Source organism: Oreochromis aureus, linkage group 15, assembly GCF_013358895.1.
Source record: "Oreochromis aureus strain Israel breed Guangdong linkage group 15, ZZ_aureus, whole genome shotgun sequence".
NCBI classification, from domain to species: domain Eukaryota; kingdom Metazoa; phylum Chordata; class Actinopteri; order Cichliformes; family Cichlidae; genus Oreochromis; species Oreochromis aureus.
Window position 1 is genome coordinate 6,147,104 of NC_052956.1, and position 15,590 is coordinate 6,162,693.

Sequence of the window (15,590 nt, forward strand, 5' to 3'; positions counted from 1 at the left end):
TCGGACTGGCTCCTGGCTGTTTTACACCTCCAGGAGGGACTATTATCCTGCCAAGGGGCTACTTCTCACAGCAGTGCGATGCTTCACCCCGTGAAAATCACACCCTTCTGCTTTTTTTGTTTTTTGTTTTTTGGGGGTTTTGGCCTGTAGCACATGGAGTTCACACACGGGTCTGACTTGAATTTGCAGAGAGTGAAAAGGCCCTACAAAAATAAGGCCTAAAAAGAGGAAACAGAAGTGAAAGGTGGCGATGACTTGTGAGTGGCCTAGACGTTAATCTGATAGGCAGTTAGACAATTATTGGTGTATTAACATTTATAATCTAACACTTTTAAAAAAATACACACTGTAATAGGTAGATTCTTTACTGATGCCACAAGGGTTATTATAGTAATTACAGTGTTACAGCTGCAGGATAAAAAAAAATACAATTACTGCAATAATAATATATTGATTGTCATTCAGTTGGTGAGGTAACCTTGAGGAACAGTTCTGAAAACAGGTCTGGTATGCCAACAGTGATATATCAGACTTCCGTGGTAAACGTGACCTACTGTTCCTAAGAGATGAAGGTGCATGTAGATATGAGGAAGTGAAAATACTTTTAGGAAAAGGGTGTAGATCTTTATTTTACACACACACACACACACACACACACACACACACACACACACACACACACACACACATACAGTGCATCTTATACACATATACAACTGTTGCCTTATAAAACTGTGCTGAGGCTTTTGTTTTATCACAGAGATTACATTCAAAAGCAATTCATGGAAATTAAACAATGAGCCAACAAAGAACAGGACATGGTGTACATTTGAATCACTTGTAAAAACTGATGCATGGACCCAAATGTTTGTGAGTAGTGCTGCCCCCTACTGGTAAAACTAAACAACTAAACAGAAACTTTTAAAGATGAGCAAATACTACCAATATCTATGTAATTAATGAATATTGGTTTGTTATATTCTATGAATTTTGGGGGGGACAAAAACAAATACACATAAGAGTGTGCTAATGGTGCCAAAATACACAAACTTGTATAATTTGTGGAATTCTAAGCATATAAAAAAAACTATAAGGTTAAATATTATTTTTATGATCTTACATTACAAGTTACATTGCAAGTTAAAGAATTTGGCTTTTTAGGTTTAAACAAGTAGTCAAGACCAGTGTTTTATTTATTTTAAATTAATCATGTAACACAGTACAACATTATGACACCATTATCCTTTAAAGCAAAACATTAAGAAATGCAATGTATATAAAATACACCTAAGATGTATCAACACAAACAAGGAAGAGGCTAAAAGAAAAACATGGTGAATGACCTCAGGTGTTCCTGTATGACATGCGCTTCATTGGCACTTTGAAAGAATCTCCTGACAGCTTTTATAGACTTTCACCAAGCAGTTCAGCCTTGGCTTTGAACTCTAAAGGGAAAAAAATAGAGTTAATTAAAAACAGGTTCCTATGAATGACACCACATCAACAGCCCTGCAGGTAATCAAGTAACTAAACAGGCTCTTGAGATATGCTCATCCTCACCTGAAACAATGGCACAACACTTGACACTGCATCAGGCTCTGAGGGGTCCTTCAACAGTACACAGAGGTAGTAGATGATCTGATGCTGAAATAAAAGCATAGACATTAATCAAATCTTTCATGGCAAACTGTAGAATAACTGTATAAGAAAATGTCAAGTACAGAGGCACAGGTTCAACAACGCACCATGTAAATAGCTTCATTGATGACTATATCCTTGATCTTGCTCATCTCAATGAAAGTGGTTATCTCGCGGCCCGAGGCATAGCTGGAGGACACCTGGATGCCTAAGGAGCCAATGACAAGAAGGGACTCATGGTCTACCTTCACAAAGTGGATGTGAAGCATCATGCCAACAAGGGTGACAAGAATAGCGCCGGACAGAACGGCAGTGTTCTGCAAGAGAGGAAAAGTATTACATTAAAAATAATCATTGTAAGTTAAAATAGTATACAACCATCCAAAAGTACCTAATGCTATCAACAGAATGACATTATATACAGAACATCTACATACTGAGTTGAAGAGCTAAACAAAACTTTGAGCGCACATTTGCATGATGCCAATTTGCAGCACACTAATGGTGTGGCATCCAGTCCCGATTCCAACAGGAGAGGAAGAGGAAATGCTGATAGAGAGATATCCTAGTGAATGGATCAGCAAACAATGGCCGATGCACCTGAAAAGTGACTTTTATCACCCACTCCCGGAAAGAAACCACGCTCAGTTGGAAAGAACAGAAATGATATGAAACAAAACAAAACAACAGTAAACATCCAACTATCTTTTCAACACTGGAAAAGTGGAATAAATGATTACACTGGACGCTCACGTAACAAGCACGGCTTTGAACAGAAAGAACCCAGAGCCTTAAAAAAAATGCTGTAAAATTACTGCGCTAACTTAAAAAGTGCACCATCTGGATCTTAGACCGGGCGACTAGATTGAGACTTTCTTTTAAAATACTGCCCCCTCGTGGTGGGAAGTGGTGTTTCAATTTTACAACAAGTATTTTTAAGAAAGAAAGAAAGAAAGAAAGAACTTTTCTAACTGTATTATGTCTTCTTTTTTCTGCTCCGTTTAGGGATCACCATAGCAGATCATCGATCTCCATCTCACCCTGTCCTGGCTCTGTCACACCAATCCTCTTCATGTAAATCCATTAATCTTCTCTATGGTCTTCCTCATTTCCTCCTGCCTGCCAGCTCCATATTCAACATCCTTTATCCGATATATATCTACCTAGTGGTGGTGGTGGTGGTTAATTCCACCACCCTCCATCTGGAGGGGGCCTTACTGTGTGGAGTATGAATGTTCTCTCATATCAGCGCGGGTCCTCTCCGGGTACTCAGGCTTCCTCCCACAGTCCAAAAACATGCAATTAGTTGGGTTAGATTAATTGGTGATTCTAAATTGCTCAGAGGTGTGAATATGAGAGCGAATGGTTGTCTGTCTATCTGTCTGTGGTAGCCCTACGACAGACTGCGGACCTATCCAGCACCCCCTGCGGCACTGAATTGGAAAAGTGGAAGCGAATGAATGGATTGATTGATGGATGCATCCAGGTCATGGTAGTCAAGCTTGGAAATATCACCGTGTCTCTGTAAACATCAGTCTATGGACACTCCTGCCTGACCGTCATCATCGCAAACAAGATCGCGGTCAAACAAGAAGGGGCTCAGAGCAGATCCCTGATGCAATCCCACCCCACCTTGAAGCCATCTGCGGCTCCTACCGCACACGTCACCACTGTCTCGCTGTCCTCAGAAACTTTGCATCTCAACCCCACAGTGAGAAGGATTTGACAGTAAATCTGCATCACTTTGGTCTCGCCTTCATCATCTTACCTGGGTGAAGAAGAACACTGCATACGCCAGAAGCCACACGGAGCAGGTGTATACCATCACTTTGCCCATGGACACTTTTGGGGAGCTGATAATGAACTCCCTGCAAAAGCTGGAGTGACTCTGACAGTCCAGAGAGATTGGTTTACCGCTAATGTCAGTGAAGGCTTCGTCTTCCATGATGACTGAACAACAAAAAGAGGTGAATGAGCATAAAAGACGAGTGATGACCGGTGTATGTTGTCAACACGGTTATCCTGTTAAGTTAGCACCGAGCTAGCATTAGTTGTTAACTGCGAATAGACAGAGTCAGCAGCACATTAAGACAGGCGGTGATAAATTTATAATGATGACGAAAAAAGAAAACTGCTTAAAGTACTATGCTTTAATTGAATTAAAAGGAAAAAAAATAGCTAAAGAGCTGAATTAAAGAGTCAACTACAACTGTCGTGTGCCACAATCCATCCCCACTCATGTGGCTGCACTGTTTTTACACCGGGGTGTCCAGAAAGGGTGAGGGGGCTCTCGCGCACACAAGAGCAAAAGACCGCGGAAAAACTAGTCCATAAAACAACTAAATGTACTTTAATGCATAGAACAACTTGTAAGTTTGACATTTATATTCTTCGTTTGATATCAACGAGATAAGTGTCAGCTTCAGCTTCTGTCTCCGTCTCAGCTTGTGCCTACGGCACACGCTGGTATTGAATAAAAGCAGACCCTATAGCCGCTGGAAAAAGCAAAGCATTATGGGCAACGATTGATTTTTCGTCGATATCTCCGCGTCGTTTACTCAAGCTGGTCCACAGCTTTCGTCAAACAGTCTGTAAATGTCAAATGCGGGGTATACGTTGGTGTATGTGCCATAAACAGGTTACAAACAGCTCGTCTTTAGCGAGCGCTTTTCCATGTCACTTGTAAGTCCTTCGTTTCCCAAAATGCTTTGTGTTTCCGTGACTTTTGACCTCTGGATAAAAACAAGCCGATCAGCTGATGTAAAAGCAGCAACATCTACAGGGGTCTGACACAATAACAGCTAGCTAACTTTGCCCCCCCTCCAGCGTCAGCTCTCCGTGGCATTCGGCGGTATGGTGTTAGGTAGTGTACGTGTCCACTTTTAGACTGTGTCGAGCCAGCAGGTTATTTAACGAGTCAGCCGTCGGACTGGTAGCAACTGTTAGGTCAGTCGACTCAAAAGAAGGTTGTTTGTTTCAGGAGTGTCTCTTTGTGTGAATGCTGTTAGCTAATGACTCTTTACTACTGAGTTTCAAGGCCTGTTTTTAGGCATTTTAATGTATCAAACAGTGTGGGATACTCTCATGTAGAAAGTTAGCGTTACCAGAACAAGAAAACAGATGCCGGACAGCTATTGTTAGCTACAGAGCTGTTGTGGCAAAAGGTAAACAAACTAGTCCGAGTTTTGTGTGTTTAATTTTGCTGTTTCAATAAACTGAATATCCCCATTAAAAAGTAAGGAGAGATAAAAGGGGCATAGGTTGCTATCGTTTTGTTGACAGTACTGCTCATGAGTGAATTTGTTTTTGTTTTTTTTCAGTATTTCAACAAAACAGGTTATCTGACATCTGGTTATATAGATTCACAAAACGGTTCCATAACCTTGCGCCCTCTTCTGCAGTGCTTTTGCCGTCCCAATTACCCACAGTAATCCTTTATACTTGTTTTCACACCAGGGGTTTCCTGACCTCACAGGTTTGAGATGAGTGGTCAAGGTCCAGCTGTAAACAAAGGAATGAACACCATCCTGATCTGTCAGGAGAGCTATGCCTGTGGGGGCTCGGACGAGGCTGTGTTTGAATGCGATGAGTGTGGCAGCTTGCAGTGTGCTCGCTGTGAACTGGAGCTACATCGGCAGGAGCGCATGAGGAATCACGACCGGGTTCGGGTCGCCCCGGGCCACGTTCCTTTCTGTGACTCCTGCAAAGGGGATGGCAGCTGCTCTGGCAGACTCAGAGCAGTGGTCCGCTGCCAGGGCTGTAAGATCAACCTGTGTTTGGATTGCCAAAAACGCACCCATGGGGGAGTCAACAAGAGAAAGCACCCTCTGGTACCTTACCCACCTGCCAAAGCTCCTCAAGAGAACAGTGTCAGTGCTGGGGAGAGTGACATGGAAATCCTCAAATCCAAACTGGAGAAGGTGTGCAGCTTTCTGCTAGTGGATGAGAAGGAGGAAATGCAGGTAAGCACTTGTTGAGGTACCCGGCGTTTGATGGTGTTTTATTAATGATGCGTTACAACGATTGAGCTGATCTTATCTGCATTCTCAGGTGAAGGATGAGAAGGACTTTGTCAGCAGACTGGGTTGTAGTTCAGATGAGCTCCTCAAGGTGGTCTCCATTTTTGGGAACACTGGTGAGGGAAAATCCTACACCCTGAACCATACGTTCTTTCTTGGGAGAGAAGTGTTCAAGACGTCTCCCACTCAGGAGTCCTGCACTGTGGGTGTTTGGGCAGCTATGGACCCTCTGCATCGGGTTGTAGTCATCGATACAGAGGGACTGCTTGGAGCTGGTATGAAATTATTGATTTATTTAATATTATGAAACAAATGGGGGTAGAAGCAGGCACCCATTCATGATTCTTTTTTTCTTTTTTTTTTTGATCAGGGGCTAATCAGGGTCAGAGAACTCGGCTGCTGCTCAAGGTCCTGGCTATCTCTGATGTGGTAATCTACCGGACACACGCTGACCGTCTCCATGACGATCTCTTCAAGTTCCTTGGTGATGCATCAGATGCCTACCTGAAACATTTCACTAGAGAATTAAAGGCAACTACCACTCGCTGTGGTCTTGATGTACCGTTGTCCACCCTGGGCCCCGCGGTGATCATCTTCCACGAGACTGTCCACACCAAGCTTCTAGGATCAGGTACATCAAAGAAGTCTGTCTCATCTCAGTGTTTTTCAAAGATAAGCACACAAACCACCGCCTCATTCCTTTGTCTCCATCTGTATGTGTACTCCAAATTTAGACACGCCCTCAGAATCTGCTGAGCGCCTTCTCCAGGAGCGTTTCAGGAAGCTGGGCTTATTTCCGGAAGCATTCAGCTCCATCCAGTACCGTGGGACTCGAACCTACAACCCTCCCACGGACTTCAGTGGTTTGCTCCGCAGCCTGGAGCAGCAGCTGGACAACAATACGACACGCTCACCACGATCTGCCAGTGTCATCTTCAAGGCCCTGCAGGTAGCTGTGCTTACATTTAACAAAGTATGTTTTGGCATAGCGAGTGCAAATGTGTTTATACCTTTCCCATCTCCACCTGGGGCCTTCTTTCAGGCCCTGAGTGAGCGCTTCAGTGGGGAGATTCCAGATGAACATATGAACAGTAACTCCTTCTTTCCAGATGAATACTTTACCTGTTCCAGCATCTGCCTCAGTTGTGGGTAAGTGTCCCTGCTTTGCTAAAAAAAATATCAAAAATACTTTAAGTCAGATTTCTACAGCATCATCACTGCCAGTACCTTTTACTTTTACTTATTTGTAAAACTTGCTGACTTGCTGGGCACCAACTTTCAGGTCAGGCTGTAAGAGGAGCATGAATCACCTAAAGGAAGGTCTTGACCATGAAGCCAAACATCGCTGCCGGTACTCTGCACAGTACGACAACCGCATCTACACATGCAAGGCAAGTACAAACATACATCTACGCCACGTTTGAAGTATACCTGCTTGACAAGGTTCTGAGCAACTGTGCTGAACTTCTCAGGCCTGCTACGAAAGGGGAAAGGAAGTCATAGTGGTTCCCAAAACGACGGCCTCGTCTGACTCACCGTGGTTTGGCTTGGCCATCTACGCTTGGTCAGGGTGAGTCCTGCGAGTATAGAATGATTTTTCATAAATATCCTCATACGTGCCTTTAAAGTTTTAAGAACAATTGAGCACAGTTGATATAAAAAGTGTATGGCACCTCTGGAATCTTTCCTCCCTGTGCTGAAACTGAGATGGTTTTGTCTTTTTACAGGTATGTCATTGAGTGTCCCAACTGTTCAGTGATCTACAGAAGCAGGCAGTACTGGTATGGAAACCAGGACCCAGTGGAAACAGTGGTCAGAACAGAAATCCAGCACATCTGGCCTGGGGTAAGGCCACGCTGAATTCACTTATACCATTGGAATCTAAAAGCTCACTTTTTGTTTGCTTTGAGTCATATGAATTTGGCCACTATGAGGCGAGTGGCTTATACTGTATGTAGATATCCAGAAAAGTAACGCAGCATGTTCTCCTGGAACATGTTGATCTAAGCATAATTAGTCACAAGTCTGAATATAGCAGTGCAAACGCCAGCTGGTAAGGCAGGCATTGTATTTCTGTCAGCACCGTTGTCAGTATTTAGTGATAATTGTGAGGGACGCTTGTATAAACACAACTTCTATGGCGTACTGTAATTATGTGTTTTTACACTGTTCTATGCAGTCTGATGGCTTTTTGAAAGACAACAACAACGCTGCTCAGAGGTTGTTGGACGGAGTCAAATACATTTCTCAGTCTGTGTCTGAACTCAGCGTCAAGCCTGCCAAAGCGGTCACTTCCTGGCTTACTGACCAGATTGCTCCTGCCTACTGGAAACCCAATTCCCTCATCCTGGTATGCAACCAATATTTAGCTAACTATATATAAGGAATCACAGGCCCAGAATGTGTAGCTGTAAATGAAACATCACTTGTGTAAGTAAAACATTTTCTTGGTGATAGCCCATCAAGACAATGTAGGTTGACATTTGACATGCTGCAGTGTTCCTGTTATGTTACTGTTATGCTGATAAATCGCATTACTTATTATTGTGCCGTAGAAATGTCATAAATGTGGGGAGGAGTTCCAGCCCAACGACACCAAGCACCACTGCCGTGCCTGTGGAGAGGGCTTCTGTGACGCCTGCTCCTCCAAAACCCGGCCGGTCCCTGAGAGGGGCTGGGGTCTTGCGCCTGTTAGGGTCTGCGACGCGTGTTTCCACAACAGAGGAATTCCAACTGGTACACAAATGAGTCTCTCTGTGGGAATTTAAGAGTGGGGTATTGTTTGCCGGGCTGGTTCAGATGGTTTTAGTGTTCACAACATGATATGATTTGATGTGTGCATGTTGTAGAGTTGCTGGACGCTGCGTTGGAGGAGGAGGGAGGCACTCTGATAGCGAGGAAGGTTGGAGAGGCTGTTCAGAACACTTTGGGGGCTGTAGTTGGTGCCATCGATATACCTCTTGGTAAGCATAGGATCTAAAAATAATATCGTGAGCAAGAGAAACTACTTTAAAAAAAAAAAAAAAAGAGTGAGAGAAATAAAAACTTTTTTCCAGGCCTAGTGAAGGATGCAGCTCGGCCGGCCTACTGGGTGCCAGATCAGGACATCCACTCTTGCTGCGAGTGCCAAAGGGAGTTCTCACCACGTCTCTCTATCCACCATTGTCGCGCCTGCGGGCAGGGCGTGTGTGATGACTGCTCCCAGGAGCGGCGCCCCGTGCCGTCCCGTGGATGGGACCACCCCGTGAGGGTATGCAACGGCTGCAACCAGAAAGCAGGGGAACTCTAGCAGGACTCAATGGAGCGATTACAGATGTCACCGTTTGTGGAAACTGGAATCTGTGACATCTTGAGTCTAACAGGTTTCACTGGGGGAATTTTTGTTTTTCTGGCTGCCTCTAGACTGTACAGGTGGGACTTGTTTATTATTTGTTAGTGCTGGCCTCATGTAACATCAGTCCATCGATCGCTGTTCTCTTTAATATGCCTATAATGTACACTGTGAAGACAGGCCAGAGCAAGACTTGAATATTATAAAGACAGGAGAGAAAACAGCAGAGAGATGATCAAAGTGAGTTTTGTAAACGCTTGCTTACAAATGACTTCAGGTAAATTTCCACATTGCTCCGTAGATCCGTTCAGATTTGTATTCTTGCACACTAATCCCTGCACACCCTCTATGTGATATGCTAGTACCATTAGCTCCTTTTGCCTGGTTTGGAGCTACATATTTAAACCTTTTAAAAAATACAAGTACTTTATTTTTTTTTTGTTAGGTTTTTTTTTCATAGCATTTCCAGGTAATCATGTCTTATTAGTTCTAAAATGGTTTGTGCAGGTGATCTGGATGTAATATTTAGGACCAGCTTTAGATAGAACACCTCAAAAATCATCAACCACATTGAATTCTGATCCCTTTTTTTGAATTACTGAGGTAGATTACCTCTAATTCACCCCTGCTAGAGCTACTTTTCTTTCTTTTTGGCTTCACAGGGACTATATTAGATCATTATATCGTAAGCCACTGATGTACTGTAGCAACAAGATGCATTCCAACATATATAATTCGTAATTACTACTTAAATAGTCCCATTGATTCTTTGTGGTTGTTTGTGAATTTGAATGGGCAGATTTAAAAAAACAAACAAAAAAAACAAAACAAGAACAGCCTTAATAATGCTGTCCATGTTAACTGTTTGAATTCTACTTAGTATGCACAGCACATATATGGGGAAAAATGTTTACTTTAATAGGGAATTTTTTTTAATTGCCTCATTTTATTTTTAAATGTCAGAACTGCGTATCAGGACAAATCTGACTAAGGTGGCATTCAATGCAACAGAAACTGCTTTATAGAGTGGCTGGATCACAGTAGGGACTTAACACAGTTGAGGTTTCAAACCATGTTTGAGGCTGGCCCCTCAAAACAGAGATCATTAGTAAGAGTAGTCTTTTACTGTCAGCTCAGGCTGCGTGGCTCTTTGTCAGCAACATTCAAGGTTGCTTGTATTTCAACAGGACTGTATAGAGTGTCTGACCTGATTACTATTAAATGAAGATGACACTTGATGCATTCAGGCTTTCTAATGAATATCTGGGTATTATGAGATTTGACTGTATAGGATTTTTTTTTTTTTTTTGTTAACCAACTGGAAGAGTTGGTTTGCTTGTGATGTCATCAAATAAGCTGAAATAACAGACTTTGACATGAATAATAGATTTATCCTGTCTCAAACAGAGATCAATGACTATAGATATCACATGGAACCAATCAATACCTTGTGTTTATGTATGCTCATACATATGTATTAAACAGTGGAATCTTAAGGTGTCTGTGTATGGGTTGAATACAATGCAGTGGGCTAATGTTTTTAATAAACTTTACTGGGAATCAACAAAGACTATAAAACATGTTGATTTAGTAAACAAACAGTATCATCATTTTCAAATTTCAATCCCAGCACCCTTATTTCCAGTAACAATCAAGGTTAGTTGTATTTAAAATAAGTGCACTTCTTCTGTAAAAAGAACAGTAAGGAAAACCAAACTGTACCGGTGTGCACATGTGAATGCAGCACTTCCATTTCCTTTTGGCACAAAAACACAATCATGTGTATGATGAGGCAACTCCCATGGAAATTAAAAGCAGTTCTTTGAGGTCACCACTTCAGTCTAAATTTAGTGTAACTGGTTGTCACACAGCATCTTTACCCAGCCACACTCTCTCAAATACACAGTGATACAGCTGGCCTCAGCACTCCTCATTCCTGGTAGTCAGTGTTGTATGGGAAGTAATAGAGGTCGTGTTTGACAGCCATGAGCAGCCCCGGGAGGCCCCTGCTGCCACCCAGGTTAGATGAAAACACAACACTTGGGATCAAGTCGTTTGCGGCCGGGTGGGGTGATGGGATGGTCCTCAATAGATGACCATCCTTAAGGCTCCATAACCTTGTGTAGCAATCCTGACCCACTGTGGAAAGAACGGTAAACAGTGAAATTGCATGGAAAAAAGGTTTATACCAGTGAGAGTATTGAGTGTTGAGAGTGTTTTATCCTCTCCTACCTGCTAGCAAAAGCCCTTCACACTCATTGACATGGATGGGAAGGTAGGTATGCTCATTATGATGACCTTTGTACTCCTGCACTGGCTTTGTGACTCGCACATCCCACAGCTTAATCTGCAAAGAAATTAGAAAACACACAAAGGCTCAACAGAACTATCCTTGAATTATTACCTAATTTCAAATCATTCCTTTCTGATATTTTCTACCACAGTTTGTCAGTATGGCCTGATGGTACTGTGTTTACCAAGTCTTTCCGCATGAGGCTAAGAAGAAAAAGAGTCAAGTCAAGAACCTGACCTGGCCCAGCATGTCAGCAGCCAGCAGGTAGTTCTCATCCTGCAGGACGCGTACAGAGGTGATGGCTGATTCTTGATGGAAGCGACTGGCCTTCCAGCTGTGATCTCTGCGGCCGCGCTGTCGGAGGTCGATGCTGAAGATCTCCCCCGATCTGCAACCGTTAAACAGGACAGGAACCTGTGGACGTAAAGGTGTACTTTCTTTTGCTTGGTGTTCTTACAGAGTGCTTCAAAAACTTTAAAGTTACAAATGCCTCACCCTAAGGGCAAACTGCTGAGCCAGGACATCACTGCCAACGCTGTACGTCTGTGTTCTGCCTGTCTCTGCATCCTTCACAATCACTCTACGAGACAGGCCTGCCAACACACACATAAACATGATTATTTTAGATGTGTAATTTTCTCCTTTCTATAATGACAAAAATGTTTAGCTGTGGTACTAACCAGTGCTGAACGTCTTGTCAAACTGGGGGTTGAGGCACCAAGCACAAGACCAGGCTGAGGATATCTTAAAGCTGCACAGCATTCCAGGCTGATCTGAAGAAGGAGTACAAGAAGTAAGAAGAGAAGGGTGTTGAGGGTAATAGGGAGGTACACAACAACAGCAAAACTGCTTTCAAAACATATTTCAAAATAAAAGTCTTCTAGAATAATAATTCCAAGACTGAAGAAGCTTATTTGAAAAGTATGTTTTACCATACTGCTACCTGGGTCCTTCAGAAATGAACTACAAAAAGGCAATGTGACTGCTGCATATTGTGCAAGAACCCTGACAAACCTGGGTTGGAGTTGCTGAAGAGGGAAGCAGGAAGTAAACTCACGCAGCCAGGGGTGTCTGCTACTCCCACCAGACACAGTCTGATAGTTACTTCAGTCAAGGACATACAAGTTTCACCAAAACAGTGAAGAGATGACACTCTGTGACACAGGTGTGCACTTTATAGAGCTAAAATGTTACCGTTTTGATGATAGTCACCAAGTGTAGTCTTTTGAAAACAACAGCAAAATGAATCCACAAATAATGCAAATGAAAAGGACAACCCATAAGTGATCTTTGTTGCCAGGTTAAGCCCTTCATTTGAAGGTTAAGTGAACTAGAGTTAGCGCTCTAATTAAACTGTGGAAGGATACAACACATGAGAATCGGGGTAATTTACTGAAGCCCAGCAGATGGAATTGACCTGAAACATGTTAGCCAGATCAGAGTGATTAATATTATTTAAACAGACCAAATGTTTGTAGAAACATCATAAAAACAGGCTCCAAGATAAATGTGAATTAATTCATTTTTATTTCCTGCAGTGTACTAAATAGAAACTAAAAAAATGCAAACATATTCTTTGTATTCAGAGAAGGTCTTTTATCTCCAAAGAAATGCTCCTACCTTCCGATTAGTGAAGTAGAGGTTATCGCACATTTCCACAGACAGAGACCCCTTGCTGCTGCTGCTGAAGTTCATGATGCCATACTTGCAGCCGCCATGAGAGACATCGTTGACTGTGAACACTCGCTCACACGCCGAATCCCCCTGAAAAAGAAACAGCAACAAAGAAACAAAGTGTATGCACACCATCAACTACAGATAGGGGCCATTTTTAAAGGTAACCTACTGTGTTCATTTCCAGCAATTAAGAAAAAAAAGGACTCTAACGTCAACGTTTAACATTCAAAACAATCTTTTTTGTTGTTTTTAAAAAAAAATCATACACAGGGCCTTGGTGGACCCAAAATCATCCTCTGGATGAAGCAAACTGTTCTAACTCCCTCTCCCTCCCGTGAAACCAACTCTAACATTTATTCCATTGAAACATGTGTTTTGCACTGTGTTTGTGTGTGTGTGTGAGTGTTCTCACCACTATGAGTCTGAAGTTGTCGGTGTTCGAGATGCTGTTGTCTGTGCTCTGGATCTCTAGTTTGTGGCGTCTCATTCCACTGACCTTCACCTCATGGACGAGTCTGGAGACCAAAAGTAACCATAGTAACAGACTAGCACTGTCTGCAGACAATCTACTAACCCAGGATAATTGATACACTTTCCTCTTAGCTTTCTGACAGTGTCTCTGTAGCAATTTATGTATTTATTTAGACAGTTTGCCTGTAGGATAAAAAGAACTAGAAACTTCCTCATATGCATTTCATTACTTTTTGTTTTTCCATTTATTCATATCATTCCCAGTGATGCAGAGTATTTTCTTTGACTGCATTTATGCATGTTTCTCCATCTTTTTATTACCATTTAGAATAACTTGTCTAAACAGATTAGCATCATTATTAGTGGCCAGCAAAGCTCAGAAGAAAAGTCACTCTACACATGCAGAACTGATTAGCGTTAAAGTTTCTCTTTGTTTCCCATAATCCGTTACAGCTGTGGCTAGGACACGGGAAAAACAGTGTTATGTTGAGTTTTGCGTGCCTGCAGCGCTGTGACACAGTACCTGCAATAGGAGTGCTCAGGTAATACGCCTAGATGTCGTTTCTGAAGTAGCAGCGAAGTGTTTAGTCCTCTTCTTGGTGCTTTCTGTAAACAACAAGGAAAATGTGTGTACATGTTTACAACCGAGGTTTCTTTCTTTACGACTTCTTAAACATTTATGTCCCGGATTGAAGAAGAGCATGTGCTTATGCTAAGATCAACTGTGATCTGTGAAGTGTTTTATTCCTACACAGATCACAGTTGTGCTCTAATGCTGTACTGTGATGATGTCATTACAGCTGCTGCCATAGCCATAATCCTTTAGTACACTGCATGAGGTTTATGGTAAGCTTTCATCTAGAGGGCATAACTTAAGCATATCAGATGACTGTGTCTGTCTACAGCAACAGGAAAAAGCTTAATGGAATCTTAAAAGAATAAATATGATAAAAATGCTAAAAGACAAAGAAGATTAAAAAGATTTGCCCACCACCCTCGACGACAGACTTACTTTTCTCGTTTTTTCATCTTCTGCCAACATCTTGTTCCTCTCCTTCTCTCTTTCTTTCTGTTGTAGCTGCTCTCTGGTTAGTGGGTTACAGTTGTTGTGCCCGGGCAATAGCCGGAAGTAACGGTTTTTCTCTGGGTCAAAATAGAAACCTGGCAGCTCTGGCAGGAGAAAAGGAGGTAGAAATTAGGGTTGTGCATCTTTCATTTGATTTTCCAAGTGTACAACAATAATTTTCCTCTCAATATCCTCTTTTTTTCCAAGTGCTCCTGGACAAGACACTGGATGCAAAACTACTGTTTAAGTACATATGTATTTAATTTAAGTGTTGTGCTCTCGTTTGCCTTTAATAATAAGGGCTGGTGGCTCCAGAACGCAAACATGCACTTTCAATACTGTATGTTACTGACCTGGTGCAGCACTGCTGGCTTTAGAAGAAGACGAGGAAGACAAGGAAGAAGAGGAATGTGAGACAGGCTGGTTAGCATGCTGCCTCTGAGATGGTCTGTGTGAGGGCCCTGCATCATCACGTTCATACCTTTGAACAGGAAACACACACACACAACAATGATACTGACATACTGATCACTGTCATTACAAACGCTGTATTTTAGTATGGCACATCCTCCATACTTTAACGTGATATAAGTGTCATTTAACGTAGCTACCACTGCTGTCGGTTTCCTCGGTGCCATCCACGGCGCTGACCAGCACCTTGTCGCGTGTGCGGTCGCTGTCCTTCTCGCCAGTTCCACTTCCTCATTTCTTATGGTTCGGCGTAGAAGTAAAATGGTCCTGACTGCGTGTTGCTTTTCATTCACTTCTCTGTGTTTGGCAGTCCGGGTGTTTATAGGCAGATTACCATCAACACCGTTGGGCTAACGTTAGCTGCACATCTTTCTGCACACGTTTTGACACGTTTGCTGGACATTCACCATCGATTAAAGTAAACGACGTATTTATAGGTCGATAAACAAACGTTGAGTTGACACTGTACTGGGTTTATTTTCTTAATAACATGGCACTAACGTGAAAGTAATTAAACCTCACTAGCTAGCTAACTCCCGTGTAGTAACGTCCAACCATGCCATCCCCGCCTCCACACGTCTTTCATTGGTCCATTGAGAACAATAATATCTGACGTTTTAGACA

General features: G+C 42.5%; 3 protein-coding genes across 7 annotated transcripts; 1 reads left to right on the top strand and 2 right to left on the bottom strand.

The window, feature by feature from the left end:
* Positions 1-351: 351 nt before the first annotated feature.
* On the bottom strand, positions 352-3,899 carry pigh (phosphatidylinositol glycan anchor biosynthesis, class H). The gene is made up of 4 exons (XM_031755164.2): positions 3,407-3,899; positions 1,746-1,955; positions 1,561-1,644; positions 352-1,445 (listed from the first exon to the last, which is right to left on the bottom strand). Exons 1-4 carry the CDS (start codon positions 3,581-3,583, stop codon positions 1,371-1,373), a joined length of 546 nt encoding a protein of 181 aa, XP_031611024.1. The 5' UTR covers positions 3,584-3,899; the 3' UTR covers positions 352-1,370.
* A 444-nt stretch (positions 3,900-4,343) lies between these two features.
* Positions 4,344-10,484, top strand: zfyve1 (zinc finger, FYVE domain containing 1). Of its 4 annotated transcripts, none has more exons than XM_031755158.2 (13): positions 4,344-4,584; positions 5,095-5,600; positions 5,689-5,932; positions 6,028-6,288; positions 6,392-6,606; positions 6,700-6,806; positions 6,940-7,048; positions 7,130-7,227; positions 7,385-7,502; positions 7,837-8,007; positions 8,213-8,393; positions 8,507-8,620; positions 8,714-10,484. In XM_031755158.2, exons 2-13 carry the CDS (start codon positions 5,121-5,123, stop codon positions 8,944-8,946), a joined length of 2,331 nt encoding a protein of 776 aa, XP_031611018.1. In that variant the 5' UTR covers positions 4,344-4,584; positions 5,095-5,120; the 3' UTR covers positions 8,947-10,484. The 4 variants fall into 4 exon arrangements, with proteins under 4 accessions (XP_031611018.1, XP_039454939.1, XP_031611020.1 ...); XM_039599005.1 differs by having other exon boundaries at positions 4,344-4,506; XM_031755160.2 differs by having other exon boundaries at positions 4,344-4,501.
* A 36-nt stretch (positions 10,485-10,520) lies between these two features.
* Positions 10,521-15,563, bottom strand: wdr21 (WD repeat domain 21). 2 transcript variants are annotated; one of them, XM_031755163.2, is made up of 13 exons: positions 15,107-15,563; positions 14,849-14,976; positions 14,442-14,599; positions 13,953-14,035; positions 13,371-13,473; positions 12,902-13,045; positions 12,649-12,698; positions 12,296-12,375; positions 11,962-12,054; positions 11,777-11,874; positions 11,519-11,695; positions 11,221-11,335; positions 10,521-11,127 (listed from the first exon to the last, which is right to left on the bottom strand). In XM_031755163.2, the coding sequence occupies exons 1-13, from the start codon at positions 15,199-15,201 to the stop codon at positions 10,919-10,921; spliced, it is 1,533 nt and encodes a 510-aa protein (XP_031611023.1). In that variant the 5' UTR covers positions 15,202-15,563; the 3' UTR covers positions 10,521-10,918. The 2 variants fall into 2 exon arrangements, with proteins under 2 accessions (XP_031611023.1, XP_039454941.1); XM_039599007.1 differs by lacking the exons at positions 14,849-14,976; positions 15,107-15,563 and having other exon boundaries at positions 14,438-14,578.
* Between the last annotated feature and the right edge of the window lie 27 nt (positions 15,564-15,590).

Coding starts and splice junctions, on each gene's coding strand:
- wdr21 (XM_031755163.2), bottom strand. CDS start 15,201: ATGAGGAAGTGGAACTGGCGAGAAGGACAGCGACCGCACACGCGACAA. Junction 14,600..14,848: donor AGCCAGCAGTGCTGCACCAG/GTCAGTAACATA, acceptor TTCTCCTGCCAG/AGCTGCCAGGTTTCTATTTT. Junction 11,336..11,518: donor CTGCTGACATGCTGGGCCAG/GTCAGGTTCTTG, acceptor ATTTCTTTGCAG/ATTAAGCTGTGGGATGTGCG.
- zfyve1 (XM_031755158.2), top strand. CDS start 5,121: ATGAGTGGTCAAGGTCCAGCTGTAAACAAAGGAATGAACACCATCCTG. Junction 6,607..6,699: donor TCATCTTCAAGGCCCTGCAG/GTAGCTGTGCTT, acceptor GCCTTCTTTCAG/GCCCTGAGTGAGCGCTTCAG. Junction 8,394..8,506: donor CAACAGAGGAATTCCAACTG/GTACACAAATGA, acceptor TGCATGTTGTAG/AGTTGCTGGACGCTGCGTTG.
- pigh (XM_031755164.2), bottom strand. CDS start 3,583: ATGGAAGACGAAGCCTTCACTGACATTAGCGGTAAACCAATCTCTCTG. Junction 1,645..1,745: donor TCAATGAAGCTATTTACATG/GTGCGTTGTTGA, acceptor CTTTTATTTCAG/CATCAGATCATCTACTACCT. Junction 1,446..1,560: donor GTGTTGTGCCATTGTTTCAG/GTGAGGATGAGC, acceptor TTTTCCCTTTAG/AGTTCAAAGCCAAGGCTGAA.